The 21,826-nt window shown below is 50.3% G+C and overlaps 1 protein-coding gene across 8 annotated transcripts in view; it reads left to right on the forward strand.

Annotated features, from left to right (window-relative positions):
- Positions 1 to 21,826, forward strand: part of UNC13B (unc-13 homolog B) — a 160,196-nt gene that overhangs the window by 86,091 nt on the left and 52,279 nt on the right. For 7 of the 8 annotated variants that reach the window (XM_088652781.1, XM_035100685.3, XM_088652782.1 and 4 more), the window contains 4 exons: positions 11,390 to 11,436; positions 15,143 to 15,221; positions 18,062 to 18,136; positions 18,999 to 19,218. In XM_088652781.1, the coding sequence (XP_088508907.1) occupies positions 11,390 to 11,436; positions 15,143 to 15,221; positions 18,062 to 18,136; positions 18,999 to 19,218 (421 nt within the window). Of the gene's footprint in view, positions 1 to 1,267; positions 3,855 to 8,869; positions 8,893 to 11,389; positions 11,437 to 15,142; positions 15,222 to 18,061; positions 18,137 to 18,998; positions 19,219 to 21,826 lie in introns of those variants that run through there. The other variant, XM_088652783.1, reaches the window with a different exon arrangement.

Genomic DNA, 21,826 nt, shown 5'->3' on the forward strand with positions numbered 1-21,826 from the left:
CCGAGTTGGTGCCCCTCGCTGCCTCCTGTGGGAGGGAGTTCCACAGTTTAACTGTGTGTGCTGAGTGTGTTTCTGGCTCTGCTCCAAGTGCCTGTTCCTCTCCTCCTTCTCCAGGACCATCCAATACCCACTATTTTACCCCTGTTTATTTTTACAACTGCAAATGTTAACTATCACCAGGTTTATGGTAAATCTTTCTTACCGATGCAAAGTAATAGTTACAGAAACTGGCTGAGTTTCTTGCTTACTAGGCCAATCACAGTTTGTGTAGAATTATGCAATCGTCCAAGAGCAGAATGTGATGAAGCGTTCTGTGAAACCTTGCATATTTCTCAATTGTGAGGAAGTGGCCCAATAAAAATGTCTTTTGAATTATATACGTATCTCCTGGCCCTAGTGCCCACTAGAGTAACAGCAAGAAGAGAGGCACCTATCTTCTTCTAAACCACTTAAGAATTTTTGTGCAATGAAGTTGAAGTGGCATGCAAATTTTGTTAAATTCATAAAAAGAAGTGAATTTCTGCCTCCAATGAGATTGCAATCTAACCTTCAATGTTCACTTGCCTGTGTCTTCATTAAGGGATGAGGACTAAGTGGTTGTGCTGAGCCTTCCCTTAACTGATTTTAGGATATTAGCAGATGACCTTAAAGCTATAAAAAGAAAGCTTCTGTATGCAGGCAAGGCCTTTTCTGTGTGTTCTTTCATAATTTTTCTTGTGAAAATGATAGCAGTACACAGGCAAATCTGTGCCCATAAAAAGATGTACCTTGAAGCTGGAATTGGCTTGTGCCCTGCTCCCCTTAGGGAACAGAGCACAGCTGCTGGCTTTGTGCCAAGGAACACTTTGGGCAGGTAATGGAAACGGCAGGATATTGTACTGTACTTGAGGGGGATAAATAGAGAGGGCTCCGCTGCTAAGACTTCAATTTCGATGAAATTCTGGTCTTGGCGGTGGAAAAGGAAACCATTCTCATAAAGCAAATGGGGGGGGGTGAAGGTGAAGGCAATACTTGTTGCAAGAGTCAGGGAGACCTTCTTGCTTCACCACTTGGCCCCAGGACCTTCATTCAGTTGGAAGGCTGAAATTGAACAGCAGGTTATACCAGCATGCTTGCAAAAATAGATTTGTCCTGCTGCATGGGTACAATTTTGTTGGATTACGTGGCCCAATCCTGTGTGTGTGTGTGTGTGTGTGAATGTGTGCATTGCCTTTTTCTGCACTGACTCCGATACACAGCGTCTCTGTCCCTTCTCTTGACAGCAGCTTCTGATGAGTCTTAATCCTTGGCCGAGAGAGCCTTGCTGGGCAGGCAGCGAGGGGCACAGGCCTCTGCCGCTTTGTGGCATGATGCGAGGGCGCCAGCATGGCCACTGAGGATGTGCGCCGGCAGAGGCACCCTAATGCTAGAAGATGACACTGCTTCTGCGCTTAGAAAGTCTGCTGTGAAACTCCTAACTGGGCAGCCCTCTCAGAAGCAGAAGGCCCTGCTTTTTCTGGAGGAGAAGATGAAGAAGCTTCTGCAAGGGCCGGCGAGCGAGCTCTCCCTGAGCCAGAATCACCACCAGCAGCTTTCCCTCGTGGAAATAGAAACGGACGCCTTTGTCTGTGGCATCAATAGGAAATCTGCAAGCAGTGACTTTTCTGCTGCTCAGGGGAGGAGCCCTGGGACCAGGGAGGCCAGTAAAGGTGGGCTGGACTGGGATGGATACATCAAAGCCCCACGGGCGTTAGTTCCAAGCCAGTGTGACTCAGGGGGCGTCTCTGGCTGCCTGACCGCAGAGAGCCTTCTAGAGCAAATGGAGAGCCCCGAGGGGCAAGCAGATCTCACTGCCCTGAGCCTGGGCACTGGCTGGAGGGGAGTTGCTGGGGAAAGAGAAGGGGAAGGGCCCTGTCCTCCAGACAAGCCCCTTGCCTACACTCCCTGCAGCCCTGGGCCCAGAGACCGCTCTGCCGATGTCATTGAGTACATCGTGAAAGAGCTCCAAGGGATAAGCCGCATCCAGACCGAGATCGCTGAGCTCCAGCAGCACCTCACCTTGATCAAAGGCTCTGTGGACGAAGTCTCCAGCTGCGTGGACACCGTTCTGAGCGAGATTGAGGGCCTGCAGAGCAGCTCTGGCCCCACCAGCAAAAACTCCTCATTGCCAAAGGCCAAGGCCAGAGAGCCCTTCCTGGGAGGGCACATCAAAGAGCCGGTGTTGTATTTTTATGGCATCCCAGAGCAGCAGGGGGAGAACACCAAGGAGCTAGTCCACCGTTTCTTGTCAGAGTACCACTGTTTCAATGGCATTCAGCGTAGCAAGTACATCAAGGATGCTTACAGATCTGGTGCAGCAACAGGCAAGCAGCTGGCCCCACGACCCGCAGTTGTAAAACTAGCTAACGCTGAGCAGCGAGACTTCATTCTCCAAAAATCAATTCTTTTGCAAAGTGCAGGAGTTACCATTGTGGCCAGCGGTGAGAAAAGCCACCAGAATGGCCAGGTGGGTCCTGGGGCACAGCTGGGCACCTTGCCCTCGCCAGGACAGAGTGGGAACCACTGGGGCTCCTTGAACATTCGTGGGGAAGTGGTCAGGACGGACGGAGATGGGCAGCTCCAAGTAGACTCTTGCCAGGCTCAGCAGGAAAACGCTTGCCAAGAGGTTCACTGCGACGTAGGAGAGAGGCTTAACTTTCAACCGAAATCCACCCTACCTGGGAAGAGCAACTTAATTGCTGAACTTGAAGAAAAAGTGGGGAGAGTTGTGCAAATGACTGGCAGTAGTGAGCAGACTTTGCACAAAAGCAGCTCTTCTTCTGGAGTCCTTGATGCGTCCCACAAGCAGCTGAAAGGCCCTGGACATGAGAACAAAGGCAAGGATTCCTTGCCATCCCCAGAGTGCTTGGGCAAGGTGCCTGCCTTGTGTGAGGGAGGAGGGGGACATCCCTCAGATGCTGAAAATGCCACCAAGGGCAGCTCCTCTCCTGTGGAAGAGGACCAAGCAGGAGGGCTGACTCCAGGGGAAAGCGAGACAGACTGTGATGCCACCACTCTGGAGTTTCTCAGTCCTGAGCAAGTCAGTCTCCTGGAGGAGGCGCCGGTGGTCCTGACCACTCCCGGCTGTGATGGTGCTCTGCGCAAGTTGGTTGGCAGCAGTGAGACGCTCAAAGACATGATCCAGATTGACCTGAACGAGCAAGACCCAACTGATCAGGTCTTCAGGGATGTCCTAGAAAACTCCCAGTACTTCCTTGAGCACTCCCGCGACAGCATCGATCTTGTGGACATGAGGTTTTACACAAACAAACTAGGCAGAGCACTGAATCACTTTCGGTCTGCGCTGCAGGTGGTGTTCCACAAACTGGAGACCGGGGACCCAGAAGTCCTCCTTGAAGGGGAAAAGAGCTTCCATATGAACAGTGAGCCGGCTCCTGCCCTCCGCAGCCCAAGTGTGCATGGCAGCTTGGATACCTTTGCTGAAACTCCCCCTAGTCAGTCTTCAGAGAGCCAGGCTAACACGACTGTGAGCAGTGACAGTGTGGGCCTGATGCAGAGGGCTCTTCCCAGCGCTTCATTGCCTCTTGACGAAGCTCCGGTTCCCGGCCCGGTGCCCCCTTTAGATTCTGAGAGCTGTGTGGAGCAGCCCTTCCCCCCTGGAGAGGCCCAGCAGGATCCGGGTTCTGCGCCTGTGCAGCCTAGCGGGTGCCGACCTATGAGCCTTGAGAAGGTGTGTGCCGAGACCATCTACCTGAACAAGTGCATCAACAACTTCAAGAATGTCCTGAGGGAAAAGAGGCAGATGCGTCGGAGGCTCTTGAAGGAACTGGCCCAGGAGGCAAGCTGGACTTCCTCAGCTGAAGAGATTCATTCAGGTACTCCCAAAGTTACTGAGATTTGCTGGTGAAATGCTTGCTCGTTTTTTGTCAGAAAGTTTAGCAGCTGCAGGCAGAATGATTCAATAGAAATGGTTTATTGAAGTTTGGTCAGAGATAGCAGATGATGAGAGCCAAAGACAAAAGCTGCCCTATCTTTGCACCCTTAACAAATGCAAATGCAACAAATGCAAAAAAACCACCCCTGTTTCTGGAGGTCTGCCAAATGATTTGTGGTGTTCTATCTCCAAGGAAGCAGGCATTGACTTCAGATCTGCTTCTTGGCAAATTGAAAGCATGTTGGGAAAGTGTTTCCAATACCATTAACCTGCTTAGGGGATCCACTTGGAAGCATGAGATTTTCCATGTCTGTTTACTTTCACAGGAAATATTGAACCAGGAACCAGTTGCCATTTCCCATATAAATTGGCCAGGGAAGCTAAAATCTGCTGGGAGATATCTCCTGAAATGTTTAAATAACCACCTCCAAGGAAGAGCTCCGCTAGAACACTGTTTCCCTCCATATAATAATGCCCCTTGAGAAATCCACATAAGAGGTGTTCTGTTGGAGTGCAGAATTCATGTGGATCGTACCCTCCATTATATTTGTCATGTGCCTTACTTCAAGAGCCCTCTTCTGTGGAGTTTATATTGAGGACTGTTCAGATGATAATCCATGTGAGCTGCTTCCTAGCGATTGTAGGCACTTGAGATTCCAATTGGGTTAGACTTTGTGTTTCAGTTTTACCTTTGTGGGTTTGTGAAAATCAAACTTCAGAACAGTGGAGCTTGACTTTAGGTAGCAATAAGGAGACTTGAAGGAGAGCAAAGGGGAAGAGCAGAAGCAAAATTCATCAGAAGCGTCACCCAGTGAGATTCAGGGAGCTGCTTTGGCCCATATGTACTACTGAGCTGCAAAAGGGGGTGGGGTGGCACCACCTGCCTGCTCACTCGCTAAAATAAGCACAAGATTTGCATGTATTTGAAATTGCACCTCTGCAGTTGACCCTTGGGTATAGTGGCAAAGGTGCTTTCAGTTTCCCCCTAAGGAACGCCCCACCTGATCCCAGACTCTCATGTGTGGTGCGTGTTTCCTGAAAATGCATCCAAGTGGGCCCACAGTACCCCCCCCCACACCACACTTGACAGCAGCACCTGTCTCCAGGGATAAAGATGAGGCGCTTTCTCCCCTCCTCCTTCTGCTGTGTGCAGTATACAAAGACTGAACATCGTGCCTAGGACACTTTGACACATTGCCCTGTGTGGGAGAACGACTTCTCTCATAACCCTGCAGGCCATGCGCCCAGGCCAGAACCACAGTGGCTTCCCACAGCAGCAACATCAAGTAGTAGTGTACTCTGCATGTGCATCTCCCACATTTATAGGTGGCGCTGTGGTTAAACCACTGAGCCTAGGGCTTGCTGATCAGAAGGTCGGCGGTTCGAATCCCTGTGACGGGGTGAGCTCCCGTCGCTTGGTCCCAGCTCCTGCCAACCTAGCAGTTTGAAAGCACGTCAAAATGCAAGTAGATAAATAGGTACCTCTCTGGCGGGAAGGTAAACGGCGTTTCCATGTGCTGCTCTGGTTTGCCAGAAGCGGCTTTGTCATGCTGGCCACATGGCCTGGAAGCTGTACGCCGGCTCCCTCGGCCAAAAATGCGAGATGAGCGCGCAACCCCAGAGTCGGCCACGACTGGACCTAATGGTCAGGGGTCCCTTTACCTTTACCTTTACATGCACACATGGAAGTCACTCAGTGTTTCTGCAGTGTATGAAAGGGCTCTTGATGGTGGGATGACAGCAACTCCCACTTTCCAAGAGAAGCCTCATGTCTTCCCCCAATACTTCATCTTTCCCTGCCTGCTTAAAGCGGTTTCCCAAACACTTTAACGTGTTCTGTCATAGCTATACTTCGGAAGGAAGAACATCAAGTTGAACAAGTGTTGGGCTTGGGAGTGCTGAACTCTCACCCTTGCTCACTCACAGACTGAAGGCTGCTTCACACATTAGGGGAACAACCACTTCCCTGATGTGCACATTTCTTTGATGCTTGAAGGCGAGATGCATGCAAGGAAGATGTGGGAAACTTGCAGGAGCTGTGGGTGGCTGAAATTCCCACTCTGGGCAGGTTGAAACCTCTTGCCATTTGATTTCTGCCGTTCTAAAACAGGGTTGTGGGGGATTCCCTCCTCTGCAGGACTAAAGGAAAGCAGCACGGCACTTTCAACACTTTAAATGATTTTCATAAATCATGGGCCGTAAAATTCTCTAGCAGAGTTATGGATAGTGCAGAAGGTTTGAGGCTGTAATGAGCTCAATATTGCTATGGAAATAGTGGTTTTTATGAGGCAAGGATCCCACCACAAAATGGACCCAGGTAATGATAATTCTAGTAAATTAATATGCCCTAGCCATCCACCCTGTGGCCTAGATACAGTACAATTTTAATTTATTCCAGGTCTTTATAAAATCAGCTTATTAGGTTTGGAGAAGTTGTTTTTGCTGAGGGCTGGCAAAAGTTTGGAGCATTTGCCATCTTCCTTCATAAGAAACCTTGCTCTTACTCAGAATAGCTGGTTTCTAAGTACAGGCAGTTTCTGACTGCAAACCTCATTAGCCTTTTGTGTTCAGGTCACAACTGAGAGCAACAATGGAAGCCCTTAGAAATAAATGGTTGACGCTGTAGCGCCATTGGGGAGCTTGTGACAAACTATTCATTTCCCTAATTCCTTGCCCTTTAATTTGACAACAAATATTTACCAAAATTGAAATGGGAACAGTTGCTAAAAATCTGCTAGCAATTTACTGCTAGATTTTTCAAGTAGTGCTTCACTTCTCTTTAGAAAACAGATGGGAGAAGGATTCATTTCTCCTCCACCTGTTAAATCACTGCTCATATGTGTTCCTTTTGTGCATGGGAGATTTAGATTTTGAAACACACACACACACACACACACACACACACACAGAGAGAGAGAGAGAGAGAGAGAGAGAGAGAGAGAGAGAGAGAGAGAGAGAGAGAGAGAGAGATTATGAGAATTGGGCAAAGGTGGGCCTGATGTTTCAGACTCCTGGGTCCCCAATTCTTTCTTTGCTCTTTTATGCCCAAGAAAAACTAGATGACATTTACTAAGAAAATGTGCTTTTGTTGTAATGAAGAAGCTTGATTCAGAGCATACCCTGTCAGGTATTTTCCTTGGGACAGTTTCAGATGAACTTCGGAGGTGTGTTTCTGGCATGTCAGCTCTTGGTTTGAAAATTAGATTCTTCTGGCATGTGGCTCTCTCTCTCTCTCTCTCTCTCTCTCTCTCTCTCTCTCTCTCTCTCTCTCTCTCTCTCTCGGCATAATCCTAACCCCCTTCCCAATCTTATTCCACTTTTTGAAAGCCAAGGGTCCTCTACTTTTTGGACAATAACTTCCACACTTGGGCTTCCCCCCCCTTTTTTTGCAAGGAGTCACCATTATGGATTAAAATTACTATCCATGCAACTTTCTTAAAAGTAAAAAAGCCACATCCTACCACATGATGCATGTACACTAAAGTTATGGTCTAATCTGAATTAGATCTGATTGAACATGCCCCACTGGATTTGGGCTTCCTGGAGCCCTTTGATCAGGTTTTGGGGGAAGGAAGCTTAGTATGGTAGCTGTGAGGTACTGAGATGTGCTGTCCAAGGTGCTGAATTGAGTGTTTTGCCTACTGAGCTGCCAGTAACACTCATCCAGACTTCATTTTGCACCACACTTTCCAGGCAAAGGTCCCTGCTTTAAACTCCATGTCCAAGCAGTTTGTTTGTTTGTTTGTTTGTTTGTTTGTCTTGTCCTGGTGCCTCCCCGGTAAAAACCCGCATTTTACTGCTGAATCAGAGCAAAGAGCAATCTGCAGAAAACTCGATTGTGGGTTGCTTCATTCAGTGGTAAAATGTGGACTCTATCGTGAAAGCATCAGGGAAGAGAAAACGAAACTGCTCAGACATGGAGCTTTAAAGTGCAGCCCTGGGCCCAGAAACGCAGCACCAAAGGAAGTCTGCCTGAGCCTTAAGAGCGTGTCATGTGGGGAGGGAGGTAGAGCGAGAAAGACACCCCTGCCTGTGCCACTCATTGGCTTTTCATTGGACTGCTTGGTGTAACAAATGTTCCAAGCATCACTAATAGCCTCCCTAACATTTTTTTTAATACACGAGGTAGAGTGTTTTGAATTTAAGGGTTTGCTAAAAAGCTGTATATCCATTTCCCTGCTTCTCCTGAGGGACAGGACCTCACAGCATTTTTAAATTAAAAGTTGTTTAGAGAAAGCTTCAATAGCGTTTGATGGGATTGTTATTTAGACGTGATAAATCAGTGTATGGTGTTTTATCCAATCTTCTTTGTTAAGAGTATGAACGTCTGGGACAGTGCTGCAGTTTTGTAACATAAGTATTTGGCATTTCCCTTCCTTATGGAACAAAAAGTTGTCTGAATGTTGTGTCACCACAGCTTCCCTGGACACTTTTGTCCCAGCCTCAAAGGAGGATGTGGGAAGCAGCCTGCTCTTAGGATCCCTGGAGCTTTGTGGGTCATCATTAAGGAGAGGGGACATGACTTCTTAAGTGAGTCAAAAAAACAACAACCTAGGTGCCTGGTACTGTTGTGGATTTCGAGGCAGGTGTGACTATGCTATGCTAATTAAAAGGTTTACTTGTAATTAAGATTCTATGCCAGCCATATGTTGTTAATGCTAAGAAGAAAAAAATGAAATCTGATTGTTTTATTGAAACTGCAACAGAAATTCCTTTTTAAAACATAGCCACCCCAACCTTCCAGCACCTTCAGTGTACAAAGTTGAGCCTATGTTTTTCAAGCTAAATGGACCTTTCCTACTAGGGATTTTGGGGGGTGATACAGAAATTTTACATCTCTGCACTGCTTTGCTTCACTTTCCAAACTTGGTCAATAGCATATTTTTTCCGTGTTAACTGTGTGACTCTCCTTTCCTCTCCTTTGTGTTCCCCACCCCACCCCTTTCTCCTTTGCAGAAGGAAGTAGAGGAGAACTTCAGGTTATATACTGTTCATTCTAACCAGTGTGCCTCCTACTTTTGACGCTCCAGTGTGTTATTTGTGCATGCCCTGTTGAATTGTCACTTGGCTGTTTGGCTGACCCTTGAAGTACCCCCCCCCAGCGCCAAGTCTCTTGGCAAGTTCAGCATGCGACAGTCTTGGGAGGAATTCCTGATCTTGTGTATGAACTGAGAGGAGTCTGTTCAGTGCAGGGAGCTTTTAGAAAGGAAGAAAACGTTTCTACTTAACACCTTGTTGATGTTGCAAATCTGTGTCTGCTGTGCGTACGCAGTTCCTTCCCAGTCCCAGCAGAGGATAAATGTACTTTGTGCCTTGGGAAGGTTACCTGGAGTGTGTGTGTATCTGTGGGTCACAGAGGCTCAACTTTTACCTCTTGGGCAGCAGTACATAAAATATAAATATTATTTTGTGTTTGTCACTTTGGCAGAAGACGTGCTACTAATTCTAAGGATTGGCAGAGCCACCATTCCTTCTGGTGCTTCCGGGCAAAATTGTTTTGTGTTTCTTGGAAACACTGCAAACTCATGGGCAGAAACAGTCTGTAGGGGTCTACAGGCTACGAGCAACAAGGGCTTTATCCTTGTGCTGCCTTGAACTCAAAGGACTCATTGTCCTTTTCTAGCCATTTTATTCAGAAGTCAGACACCAGAGGGATGAAGCCCAAGAGCCACATTCTGTAAAAAGCAAAGCAGGTTTCTAATTCAGGTTTGTCTACATGTTTCTTAGCGAGATCATGCATTTGACTTTTTGGTTTAAGATTTGATAGCCTCCATGCACAGTTCCCAGGGTGCATCCAGAGGTTTTCGCTTATGTTTGTCTAAATAGTGCTTCCCCAAGTGGGCTTGCTTCATTCGACTGCCGATCTGGACTCCAAATACATGTTCTGTCGCTTTTATCTGACTGCATCCTTGCACAAAGCCAGCAGACTTAAGCCCAGGCACTTCAGAAGAGACCTGCAACTGGATCAGATCCAAGCTCTGTCTGGGCCACCATCCTGTTCTTGCAGATGCCTACAGCTAGTTCAAAAGCACGACAGGAGTGAGCCAGCACTTGTGCTGCCCTTCTCGTGTGTCAGAGGAGTGAGTAACAGTGGCCACGTCATCTCTGCTAGTGCTGGCGCTGTGCCTTCACATGAGTGGATTTCTTGAATGCCACATGAGTGATCTGTGACTTGCTCGGTTGATTCCTCCACCTTTGCTCTTGTAGGAATTCCTCTGAGAGGTGGATTCCCAGGGAGGGGTCTGGGTGGAAATTGCCCTCCTCTGAGACAAAGGGCTGCTTGGCCTGGCCGGGGAGAGTGTTACTGGGGAAATGAGGCTCCCCTTCTCTCCTTTGTCCATGAACTCCTGAACTCCTCATTCAAAGGGCAGTTAGATTGCCTTCTTTGGCACAGTTAGCAGAAACTTGGCATTTGGCTACTAAGGGGGCCAAGAACAAGGTAGCAATTGACAAAAAGGGGCTCCTCTTTTCACCTTCCGCCTGCCTCTCTTCCACTGCTTGGCTGCCCTGGTTCCAACAGTGCTGTGGACCTTCGACTAACTGGCTTCCTATTGAAGTCCCCTGCCTCCTCTCGGTGCTCATTCTGGGACTCATCCTGGTGGCAGCTTCCTGCACAGACTGTGGGGCCGCTTGTGTCGAGAGCCTTGGAAGCCAGCCATGGAGGTGGCAGAGCCCTCTCTCTCTCGCCCTTTCTTCAGGCTGGGGAATTTGAGCAGACATTCCCTCTCCTGGAAGTAGATGCCGCTGCCTGGATGTGCCTTTTGTTCCCTCTAGGCAAGGATGGCTGCTTTTCAGGAATTTGTCTAGCATGTATTTGCTCTTCCAGGAAACAGGCTGCTGCTAAATGGTTGCTGCTGCTGCTGCTGCTGCTGCTGCATCTCCTTGGTGGTGCAGGCGCCAGGAACAGCTGGGGGGCTCCTCTGGGACCTCACAGAAGCTCCCCCCTTGGCTGTTTCCTGGCTTAGGGATTGAAAAGCAGTGTGAGACCAGGCACTTCCCCCTGGTTTCAGAGGGGCCGAAGGAAAGGCAGATGCGTGACTCGATTCCAGTGCCCGTAGCCTTGCGTCCTTTTGTTCTGTTTGTTTGTGTGCTCTCAATAAATAAGTATTTTGGAAATGTTCTCGTAAACATTAGGACTTCACAAATTCAAATAAAGCTCGTAGGATCTGCTCTTGCCAAACTCTTGGTTGTTGTTTTTTAAAAAGAAATGTTTGTGGGTTGATCCCCCCCCCTCAAAAGCACATTGCACTGAACAGGCTCTTTTGGCCCCTCTCCTGTGTGCCGCTGTGTCCACACCACTAGGCAGCACAGTCTCCCTGCCGTCCTCTGAGGTGCTAATGAACATGAAGCGCTTTGTGTGCATTTTCGTGCATGAAACGTCCTCCCTGATTTTGAACTCTGCAGCTGGCTTGAACTTTGCTCAGCACAATTAATTCCTCTCTCTCTCTCTCTCTCTCTCTTAAAAAAATAATTAAGGGTCCGGATGATGGCGATCCATCCAAATCACCGTGGTTCAAAGGAGGGTAAGTGGCCTTTGACAACTTCTGTTTTTATATTGTAAACTGCCCTGTGATCCTTGAATGAAGGGCAGTAGAGTAATTTAATAAGTAATAATAATAAATAATAATAGAGTAGTGGCACACAAGCCTCTCAAAGCATGAGCTTCAATTACTCAGGGAGGGAGGCAGACACTAAGTTAGATCCCTTCATTTCAGGGGGTCTGCTCTGAGCAAAACTTAGTCCCGTCCTGCTCCCAGAGCTCCCTGCCGCCAACCCTCTCTGAGCCTCATGCCCCCCTGCTTGCAGCCCCTCAAAGCCGCAAGCCCAGCCCAAGCCCACCATGTCCCACTGATGTAGCTGAGTTCAGTCCCCTGAGCAATCCGGCAGGCCTGCAGGTTGCTCCCTGAGCCACGCAGATGAACCCCCCCCCAAAAAAAATATATCCTTGAGGTACCCAGCAGTAGTGGTGGGAGCCTGGCCTCCTTTGCTTCTCTCAGGCTGCATAGAGGCAGTTCCTTCCAGAAGTCCCCCAAGACAGAACTGTGGCCACTGTCCAGCCCCACTGCATGAGAAAGTCCTTTCTCATCTGCCCCACCCCTCTTCCTTGAGTCACTGGGTTACGGAAGACTCCTTTCCTCCCAGCGCATGGCCATGGGTTAGCAAAGAGAGGCAAGAGAGGGCTCCATACACGATAGACTGCTTATCTGGATTATCGCTTCCGTGAAGGTTCCTGTGCACACGACCACTTGCCGAGGTTGTGGCTGCATTGGGAAATGTGGGCAGGTGTGAATTGGCAGACCCCGTTTGTGCTTCCCTTGGAGTTGGAGGGCAGGCCAGGCCAGGGACGGTGGTGAGCCCTACTTGTGCCTCTTCCGGCTGAAGCCCTTGAGGGCTCTGACAGCCCCATCAGCTTCTCTTTTAAGGGGCTGGCCTGGAGCTTCTCGCCTGCCCTGCAAAGGACCTTCTGAGGGCAGCCGGGGAAGTCGGTGTGATCCTCCTCCTCCTCCTCCTGGGTGTCTCTGCACCTGCTCTTGCCGCCTTCCCCCATTAGGCTTGCCAGGAGAAAGACGAGAAGGCACCATTTTACATGCTGTTTGATTTTAAATGTGTTCGTGTATTTGATGAGAGCCATACGGCTTTGATCTGTAATATTTGAATTCTGCTCCCTTTGAGGGCTGGTGTGCTGTTGCAGCTGGGACTGAGCGGGGGGGGGGCACTGGAAGCTCCACCCCGAAACGTCTGCATGAGACTGACTTGCCTCTCTCCCTGCATATCAATCAGGTTTCCAAACAATGAATTAGGCAAAACTAATCAAACATGAAATTAAAGGAGGGGAGGCATTAATTTCTATGAGCCTCTTTCCCGAGCTCGCTTCTTTCTTTCGTCTCCTCCTGCCCCACCCGCAGATGCGCTGTGCTGCTTAGCTGGGAGGTTCGTGGACCATCACCCCCAGAGGCGGCACGGGAACCTGTTTTTGTTTCTTCGAGTGTGTGAAGCGCCTCCTCACATGAGCTGCTTGTGAAATGCACACACTCAGGGTGCTCTGCTGCCTTGAAAGGGGGGCAGATGTATCCCAGCATGCTTCACGCCAGCCATGCCAGCTGTAACTAGGGGGAAACTCAAAAGCCCCCCCACCCTCCCCTTGCTGAACGGGAGCATCAGCCAGCCCTGGGCAGTGGCTGGGCAGTTATCCTGGCCGAAAGTGTGCCTTGCAGGGGGCAGTGTCATTGAGGGTCATGGTGCCTTGGAGAAGAGGCTGCAGGGAGGGTGTCAGACAGAGAGTTGAAGCTGCCATGCTTGCCTGAACCACTACCACCTCCTGTTCTTAGCAAGAGACCAACCTCTTTTTCCTGGGGCCACTTGCACTAACTTGCTCATGTGAGCTGGCTCCCTAAGGCACCGTATCTGGCTTTCTGCTTAACCTGTTGCCATCATAGATAACAGAAAGGGAGCCTTTGGGGTGTGGACACTAGCCTGGGTACTGCTCTCCTCCATTGTCCCTCTGCAGTGCAGAACCCTCTAAGGCTGGGTCCCATAAGCTTTGCCATGGGCTCCTTCTCTAACCCCCCCTCCCCCCTTCTGTAAAAACTCGAGCAAATGGAAGTCAAAGCAAAGAGCAGGAGGGCAGGAGCAAGGCAGGGCGGCTGGAGAGGGGAAGAAAGGAGCCAGGGGCAGGGAGAGTGGAGGCCGTCCAGCTTGAGGGGAGATGAGGGGAGGGGCTGGATCCAGGGAAATGGGCTGCGCTGAGTGGGGGGCAGCATTGTGCCCCGAATCCCGTCTCCCTTCTGGGTGAAGGCTTCCTGACTTAGGTCTGAGGTTCCTTTTCCACACTGCCTTTGCAGAGATAATTAGCCCTGTGCTTGTTGCGCACAAGCCAATTATCCCCATCCACTCGTCTCTAACTTTGCCGCTCACGTTTTTCCAAGCGTCTGTGCGCATCAGCATGACAAGGTATTATCAAAGCTGACAAGCGTTCTCCTGAGGGCAATAGACTTCCAGCATAGTGCAGATAAGACACTCCCCGGAGTTATTCAATGTGAAATATATGTAACTTAGTACAGCAATATTTAAAGTTTCACTGACAGCTTCACTCCGTGTTATTGTTCACCTGCAGCGCAACAGGGAGGCTGCAGAGATGGATTCCAGAGCAGTGAAATGGTTGCATTTTCCCCTTGCCTGCCAGAATTTCTGCCTGCCTCACTGCCGAAGGGTAGTGCGTGATGGAATTGGCCCTTTTAAATGTGCTCCTAAGTGATCTGCACGGAGGCGTGAGCAGTGGGGTGGTGAGACCATGTATGGCTCAGGGAGAAGGAATGAAACGGGGCTGTGAGGAGTCCGAAAAAAATTGGTCCAAACTAGGTAAAGACCATTAAAGTAGCACATGTGCTTCTATATACCAATAGGAGCACAAAATGTGAGCTCTACCTATTCCCTGATGAGGTCCAAATCAGTTTCCCACCGAGGGAAAGGAGGCAGGCGTTGGGCCTGGTAGGGCAGCCAGACTCTTCTGATCTCCTGCTCCTGCCCCAGTGGGCAGGGGGGATGAAAATGGTAGCCCAAAGGCATTTGGAGGGCCACAGGTTAGAAGCAGATCATTTCGAAGCCCAAACCTGTCTATGGCTCTCATCCCAAATCTGCAGATCATCTTCTCCCCCATCCGAGAGAGGTCTGGAATGGGAAGGGCTTCTTCCTCGCTGGCTCTCCTGATGAGCAAATGAAGATTACAGGAGTCTGAAGAGCTTTCCTGTTGTGGCTCTATGGAGTTCAAAGAGTGTGCTGCCATGATGGCCTGATGAATTCTGACACCTTCCCCATTGCTGCTTGCCATGCCTCTTTAGAGGAAAGAAGAGAACAAAACCTGATTTAATTTGTACACGGGATGGATTTGAGCAAGGCGCCCTTGATTTCAGAACTGTCAGGGGCGCCTGTGCTGTGTAACTTGAACTGACGGGAATAATTTCCAGATTTAAAGCTGCACAAAAGCCGCTCGGCATTCAGTCGCATCAAGGTTATTCCTTGTAGCGTGGAGCATTTCTTGCCTTGTTGGACTGATGTGTTTTTAGGTGTTGGTTTCTCTAGGCCGAGGCAAGATCCTGTATTGCCCACGTGATTCTGAAGTCTGCAGGAGGCATCGTTGCCTGGGTCTCTCAAGAGCATCTGGCTGACAGATGATAACTTGTGGCTTGCCATCACTGCTTGCCCTCATGCATTTCCCCCTTTGCTTTCTAGGCCAGCCGGGGGTCTCTATGGCATCGACAGCATGCCTGACCTGCGCAAGAAGAAGCCCACCCCGCTTGTCAGTGACCTGGTGAGACTTCCTGCCCCCCATCTCCCCTCCATGAATATAATGGAAGTGGTATTTACTGTTTTTCATTAAAGTGCAGAAATGTTATAGGAACAAGACTCTTATGATGAGTTAGACCTGGATAATGTGGATTCCTGGCAAACTCTCATTTGAAAAGCTGTAGCTCAGGCATCCCCAAACTGCGGCCCTCCAGATGCTTTGGCCTACAATTACCCATGATCCTTAGCTAACAGGACCAGTGGTCGGGGAAGATTAGAATTGTAGTCCAAAACATCTGGAGGGCCGAAGTTTGGGGATGCCTGCTGTAGCTTCTTAATGGAGAACATCAGAGCAAGTTTTCTCCGGAGGCCTCAGCATGGCAGCCTCCTGCCCTCAGTCCAGCTAAACTGAAAGCGAGGAAGGCAGGGAAGAGGCAAATCTTTTCCCAAGCATTTCCTCTGTTTTGTAGACTCTGAAACAAATGTGTTAGTCTCACATTTGCCTCTCTCTGCTGTGTGGATGTATTTTGCAGGCTGCCCCCTTTTCAGGTCTTGGTATGTTTCGCTTTATATGCTGCTGCTGCCGTTCAGCATTTCTTTAGCCCTAGCAGGGTCTTGTGTGCCACATGCAACTTGGAAATGACATGGTCTCTTGCCCAGATGAGGGCTCTGTCTCTTCCACCCAACCGAACACTGATTTCTTGAAGAGAGGCCTCACTCATGACTGAAGGGCCTGCTTTCATGCCATGATTTGGCACAGAAAGGTGGTGGAGAGATTATCAGAGTCAATAAATCAAGGCGATGTAAACCTTTGTTCAAAACACACCAGAACACTGCAAAGCAGGAGTCATGGGCAGTGGGTGAAGGCACGGGCGGTGCTCTAAGAGGGGGGGTACAAATTTGGAAAGAGAATTGGCTACATGCAGCAGGTTTAAAACTGTTCTGAACAAAGGCTCCTTTGGGTGTTTGCCTCATGTATTGGGAACTGGTGAAAAGGGGATGACAAACGAGTTGTGCTGGCTATAGTGGAATAGTGTGGTGGCCAGGGCCACAGGGGCAGCTGGCCTGGGGGCAAAATTCTTCAGGGTACAGCATTTCAAAAGGAAGAAAAGAGAAAGTAGCAATAATAAATCAATAGCAGTCCCTCCCCCTCACACAGAAAATCCCCCAAAGTTCACAGGGTGGACTGAGGAGCAGATTTGGGCCACAGCTGGTTGCTAGGGTGCCCCCTGCAGGGCTTTAGAAAGATACCCGTGCCCGACCAATCCCCTGTCCTGTTCTCCGCTATGCTTGACTCTCATGGGGCTGCTGCCACTCAGGTAGGTCACCAAGCGATTGCCCCAGTGGGCGGTGCCAAGGATACTTCCCCTGCCCTGGGTTCTGGCAACTCACGCTATGCCACGGGTTGGTTATAAGGCTTCCCTAGCTTTTCAGAGCTGCACAATTAAAAGCAAGAAAGGTTTTGATTAACATTACTGAGACTGAACAACAGATTTCAGGAACACTCTAGATGAGCACAAGAGTCCTTCCACTTCCTTATCAGTAGCCTTGACCAAGGCCAATGTCACCAATTCCTCTAGACACTAAGATGGGAGGAGTACTTCCTAAACGTCTCTGCAAAAGCAAAGGAAAGCAGTGAACTTAGTTTCTGCACTGGCAGCAAGACCAGTCTTGCTTAATCCACACAGTGTAGAATAATAGCTAACTGGAGAATTGCACCTGCAGCCTTGCAAAGAGGAAGCCTGGGCAATGTGTTTGTAGCTTTAGTGATGGGGGGGGTTGGGGACTAATGGAATTAATCTGTTATGCTTCTCTTGTATGCTGACATTCTCTTCCTACAGGCCATGGTAAGTGGAGATCCAACCATACGCTCCTTCCTACAACCACCTATTGAGTTGCATTTCCCTTTCTGGTGGCTTTTCCCTCCCCCCTTTTTTGTTGATTTCTGCAGTTTGGTAAATGGGGCTACCCTGCCACACTCCCCTTCCTTGCCCATCAGTGCCTTAAGAATCCCACACAGTCTTGCTGTGAAATGGCCCTAGTTCAGGGGGCTTGGACCACCTTCCAGAGTGAGCATCATCTCCTTGCCTGAGTGTGGCTAGAGGGGCTCTGTGGATGAGGCCCTGATCCACCTCCTGGCATCCCCTGTGCACTCAGCAGTGGGAGCAGCCAGTGGGCAAGCTCATTTCAGTCAGTGGCTGCCGAACATGGCATGCGGGCAGATCCAGACAGGCACGCCCACTTCTCCCTTTCTCACCCTCAATGCATGGTACCTGCCCCCTCTGGTCCTGGTGGTCTCTCTTGCACAGAGGAGAATTGCTGGTTTCCCCCACCTGCAGCCTGGGAGGAAGGTCCAAACTGTATCCTGCAATGGAAGAGGCCAGCTTCCTTGAAGGCTGCCCTCAAAACGTTGGGCAAAAAAACTATCTGTTGGGGATCCTTTTGGTACATCTTGCCTTTCCCCCCCAAGCAATAAGCTGGATTCAGAAGGTCTATTGGATCCCCTTATGTGATCCCCCTTGCACCTTCCTTCTGTGCCCTGCCTGTGACACGAGGAAGAGCCGACTAGCAACCCTTTGATGAGCAGCTAATTAGGGGGCCAAGTGGGTGATCTCCTTTTGGCCCTGAGCTGGCTTTGGGGTGGGAATGGCAGAGCAGGCAAGGCTGCTGGAGCATGCAAGCCGCTCACCTGTTGCTCTCCTATTAGTTTGGCTTCCTGCCCTCCTTTCAAGGAGCTCAGGGCATCTGACTTGGGGGTCAGCAACACGTGCAGAGACCAGCCTGAGCTGTGAACGATGCTCTTGAAAGAAGCCCCTTCCCGACAAGGGTGCAGAGTAACTGAGGCTGCTTTTCTTTCTTTCCCAGTCGCTGGTCCAGTCTCGGAAGGCCGGAATTACCTCGGCCATGGCCACCCGAACTTCTCTCAAGGACGAGGAGCTGGTAAGGGAGCCGTAGGTTTCGCTTCCGCCTTCTGGCAGGCCCTGGCCTGTGGTCCGAGGGCCCCTCGGGCTCTCCGTGGAGCACAAAAGCTGGCTCAGAACGAAGCTGGCGTGGAAAGTCCGCCCTCATCAGCACAGGCGAGATCAAAATAGCATGAAAGGGGGAGACTTTCAAAGGCAGCCAAGAGAGCTGAACTTGCTCCCACAGAACAGCCATTACAAGAACAATGGGGTGTGTGCCTGGGGGGGAGGAGGGCGGTTAATTATCTACGTGGGACTGCTGAAAGGAAAAGCAGCAGCATGTGAGGAGCTGTTTCCATCAAGTCTCCCGCTCCTTGCCTGTCCTTTGTAAGGGCTGCCCGGGGCCTGGCTCTTAGGGGCGATGGGGCGGGGGCCACGGAGGGCTCCCCACACACTGCCACCATGACACGCAGGCATTGCTGGCCTGGTCAGTTGCCGGACCTTGTTGAAAGGAAGTTCACGGGAGAGGAGGGCTCTGCTTACTCAGCCTGTGTGGATCAGGCCCCACCACTCTGGCTTTGGTTACTAGGGGCAGCTAGCACACTCGAGAAGCTCTTCTCCTGCGATGAAGTACCCCCCACCCACCCACCCACCTCTTTTGGTTTGGAAGCGCTGGCTCTGAACACGTCCTTGCTGAGTTTGGCAAGGAGCTGTTCGCTGTAAGTGCTGCTCTCAGGGCTGACCCCGGCAGGCATCCCATAAAGCCGGCAGGTGTGGCTGGATCCTGTATTCTGTCCCTTCCAAGAAAACGGGACCTGCTCCCTAAATGAAACGATGCCAGCCAGCCACACTGAAGCCTCTCCCCAGCGCAGGCCGTGACTCCGCGTGCCTTTCTGTTTCAGAAATCCCATGTGTACAAGAAGACCTTGCAAGCCTTAATCTACCCCATCTCCTGTACAACCCCCCACAACTTTGAGGTCTGGACAGCCACCACCCCCACCTACTGCTACGAGTGCGAGGGGCTGTTGTGGGGCATTGCCCGGCAAGGGATGCGCTGCACAGAGTGTGGGGTCAAATGCCACGAGAAGTGCCAAGATCTGCTGAATGCCGACTGCCTGCAGAGTGAGTAGCCCCTCTTGTTTCCTGTGGGGCAAGAGCTGCTGGGGGTGGAAGTGGGGCCCTGTAGGGCAGCCATGTTTGTTGTTGCGTTTCTCAGTGGCTTGTTTTTGAGGAATGAGGCAAATGAATGGAAAGGCTTAAAAAATGGGGGTGAGTAAATGGAGAGAAGGCTCTTGAGATTCTGGACAGCGGTTGGGACACTGTTGGGCTCTCTCTGGAGATGGCGCTTAGTCTGCTTTGGATGGGGCTGGGTAACGGGTGCCCCCCCCCAAGTGTTGCTGGGTTACAGCTCTCCTCGTTCCATGATGACTGGGGGCAGGGGGCTCAGGAGAGTTGGAGTCCAGCAGCATTTGCAGTGGAGCACACAGGTGAGCCAGCTCTGCCCTACAGGAGCTGGAGATGTTCTTCAACCCAGCCTTGGCACAGGAGACCCAAGTGGCCAGAAGGACCTTGCAAACAGCTGTGTCCTCTAGACTGAGAGCATCTGACTGCTTGGTAACCCCCCCCCCCTCTGGATCTGACACAGTCCACTGTTGTTCACTGATGTCAGCTGTCCTGGGAGGCCCCCCCCTTTTTTTGTTGAAGGAAAAGCCTAAATAAAGTAAGTTTACTCTTGTGGGTTTCTGTATGTATCACAAATAGAAAGCTGTGTTCTTGTCTTTCCCTTCTTGGAGGAGAGGTCTCTTTCCCCCTCCATGGGAAAAACAAGCTGTTTCCTTGTAAGCTTCTGGCTGCTTTGCCCTCCTGTCTTTGGGAAGAGTTAAAGCTCAGAAAAGCTGATACTTGGGGCAGTAGCTTTGTGCTGGGCTGGCCCCATCCCTCTTCCTTGATGCAGCGGGAAGGACATCAGTACTCGGCCTGGCTTTCTTTCTTTCTTTCTTTCTTTCTTTCTTTCTTTCTTTCTTTCTTTCTTTCTTTCTTTCTTTCTTTCTTTCTTTCTTTCTTTCTTTCTTTCTTTCTTTCTTATGCTCTTGGCACCTGAATGTTTTAGCCAAATAATATTTTGGTCTCGGTGGATCACTTTGAATGTAATTTCAACCATGGAGTCCCAGGAGGAGTTGCCTCTTGTGTTTGTGTGTGCAAATTGCCTCCTCTGTCTTGCGAAGGACAGGTGGCTTTTTCGCAGCTCTGCAAGGGAGCTAAAAAAGAAAAAGAAAGAGGTCCACCTGGTTTGCAGCTTCACAGAAATAGAAATCTCACATTTTGAATGCAACAGGTGCGGCAGATGCATTGATGCCCAGATGGCAAATTCTGCAGGGAAGCTAGGAGGCCTAATTTTGGTTTGGTTTTCTGAGAGTTGACCCACTACTGGCAACTTGCTGAGGCTGCCTGCTCAGCCCGCCTTTTCCTAGAGTTGAACAGGACGGGTCATTGCTGCTTGATATTATTCATCTGAATCATGACCATGGTTTGTCAAGAGGCCTGCTTTCTGAATGCAGAAAGGAAATCTGTGGGGTGTGGAACAGGGCAGAGATGAGAGACCATTCCCACACAGTCCAGGACCTTGGCAAAGCACTTAGAGGAAGCATCCTGCACTGGACAAACTAGGCAGAATCCTTGTCATGTCTGTTGCTGTGTCTTCCTCCCTGCTCCATGAGAAATCTTGTGCCCAGAGAAGCAGCAAAGTTTGTGCAGTAATTTAGATGACAAGATTCTGCAGCTGCAAATGTCAAGATTTAGAGAAGGGAGCAAGTTCACTCCCGCCAGAAGCCAAGTCTGTTCCTTTGCAGGTTCCCTTTTCTATCTGTGACTTGAAGTGGCTGTGGGTGGGTGTTGTGGTCCCACCCAAGGAGGAGCCAGTGGAGCAAGGCAGGGGGGCTTCCGCAGCACCAAGGAGAGCTCCCATTGAGCAACTTGCTCCCAGGAGGGTTGGAGGTGGAACTGTGGCCCTTTCAGGCCCACAAATCTGCCCCTCCCAGGCTCTGACCCCTTTGGGAGTTTAGACCTCCCATGGTCTGAACACAATAACTTCTCCTGCACTCCATGGCTGGTGCTGTCAGACTGTCTAGGCGGCAGGGGAGGCACTAGGAGAAGGCGCCCAGGGTGCTCCAGACTCTGGTTCTGTAGGTGCTTGGGCATCCAGCTGGGAGCCAGATACCTGGTCCAGCCTCAGCTGCTGACACTGCTGCCTCCTCTCAGGGCAGGAGCAACGGTTCACAGGGGCTCAGAACAGTTTCTTGTATGCCGTGAATGCCGTGACCTGGGAGCATTATTTGGACATACACTTTGGGATACTCCTGCAGGAGAACAAAGGATTGAAAACAAACTCTGCCCCTCGGGTGCCCCCTTTTCTCAGGTTCCATATCCTTATTTCTTAAGTGGTGGCTCTTGCATGCTTTATCTTGGTGCCGGTTCTGCGCCATTTTGAATTGAATTTGCTAGTAGCATGTAGCTTGCCTACGTTCAGTTAAGGTCCGGAGCCCCATCCCAAACCATCCTCACCCCTCCCCACCTGCAGAACAGAGGGGAGAGACTCTTTCCCCTAATGAAGGTGAGGGTGGAGATGAGGGTGCCCCCCCCCCGGCGCATCTTGCAGTGCTTTAGCTGTGAGGCTGCAGCAGCATCCTTGACTCAAGCCCTGGAAGCCAACCAGCCGCTTTGGGAGTGCGGA

The sequence above is a fragment of the Zootoca vivipara genome, chromosome 10, assembly GCF_965207765.1.
Source record: "Zootoca vivipara chromosome 10, rZooViv2.hap1.1, whole genome shotgun sequence".
In the NCBI taxonomy this organism is placed as follows: domain Eukaryota; kingdom Metazoa; phylum Chordata; class Lepidosauria; order Squamata; family Lacertidae; genus Zootoca; species Zootoca vivipara.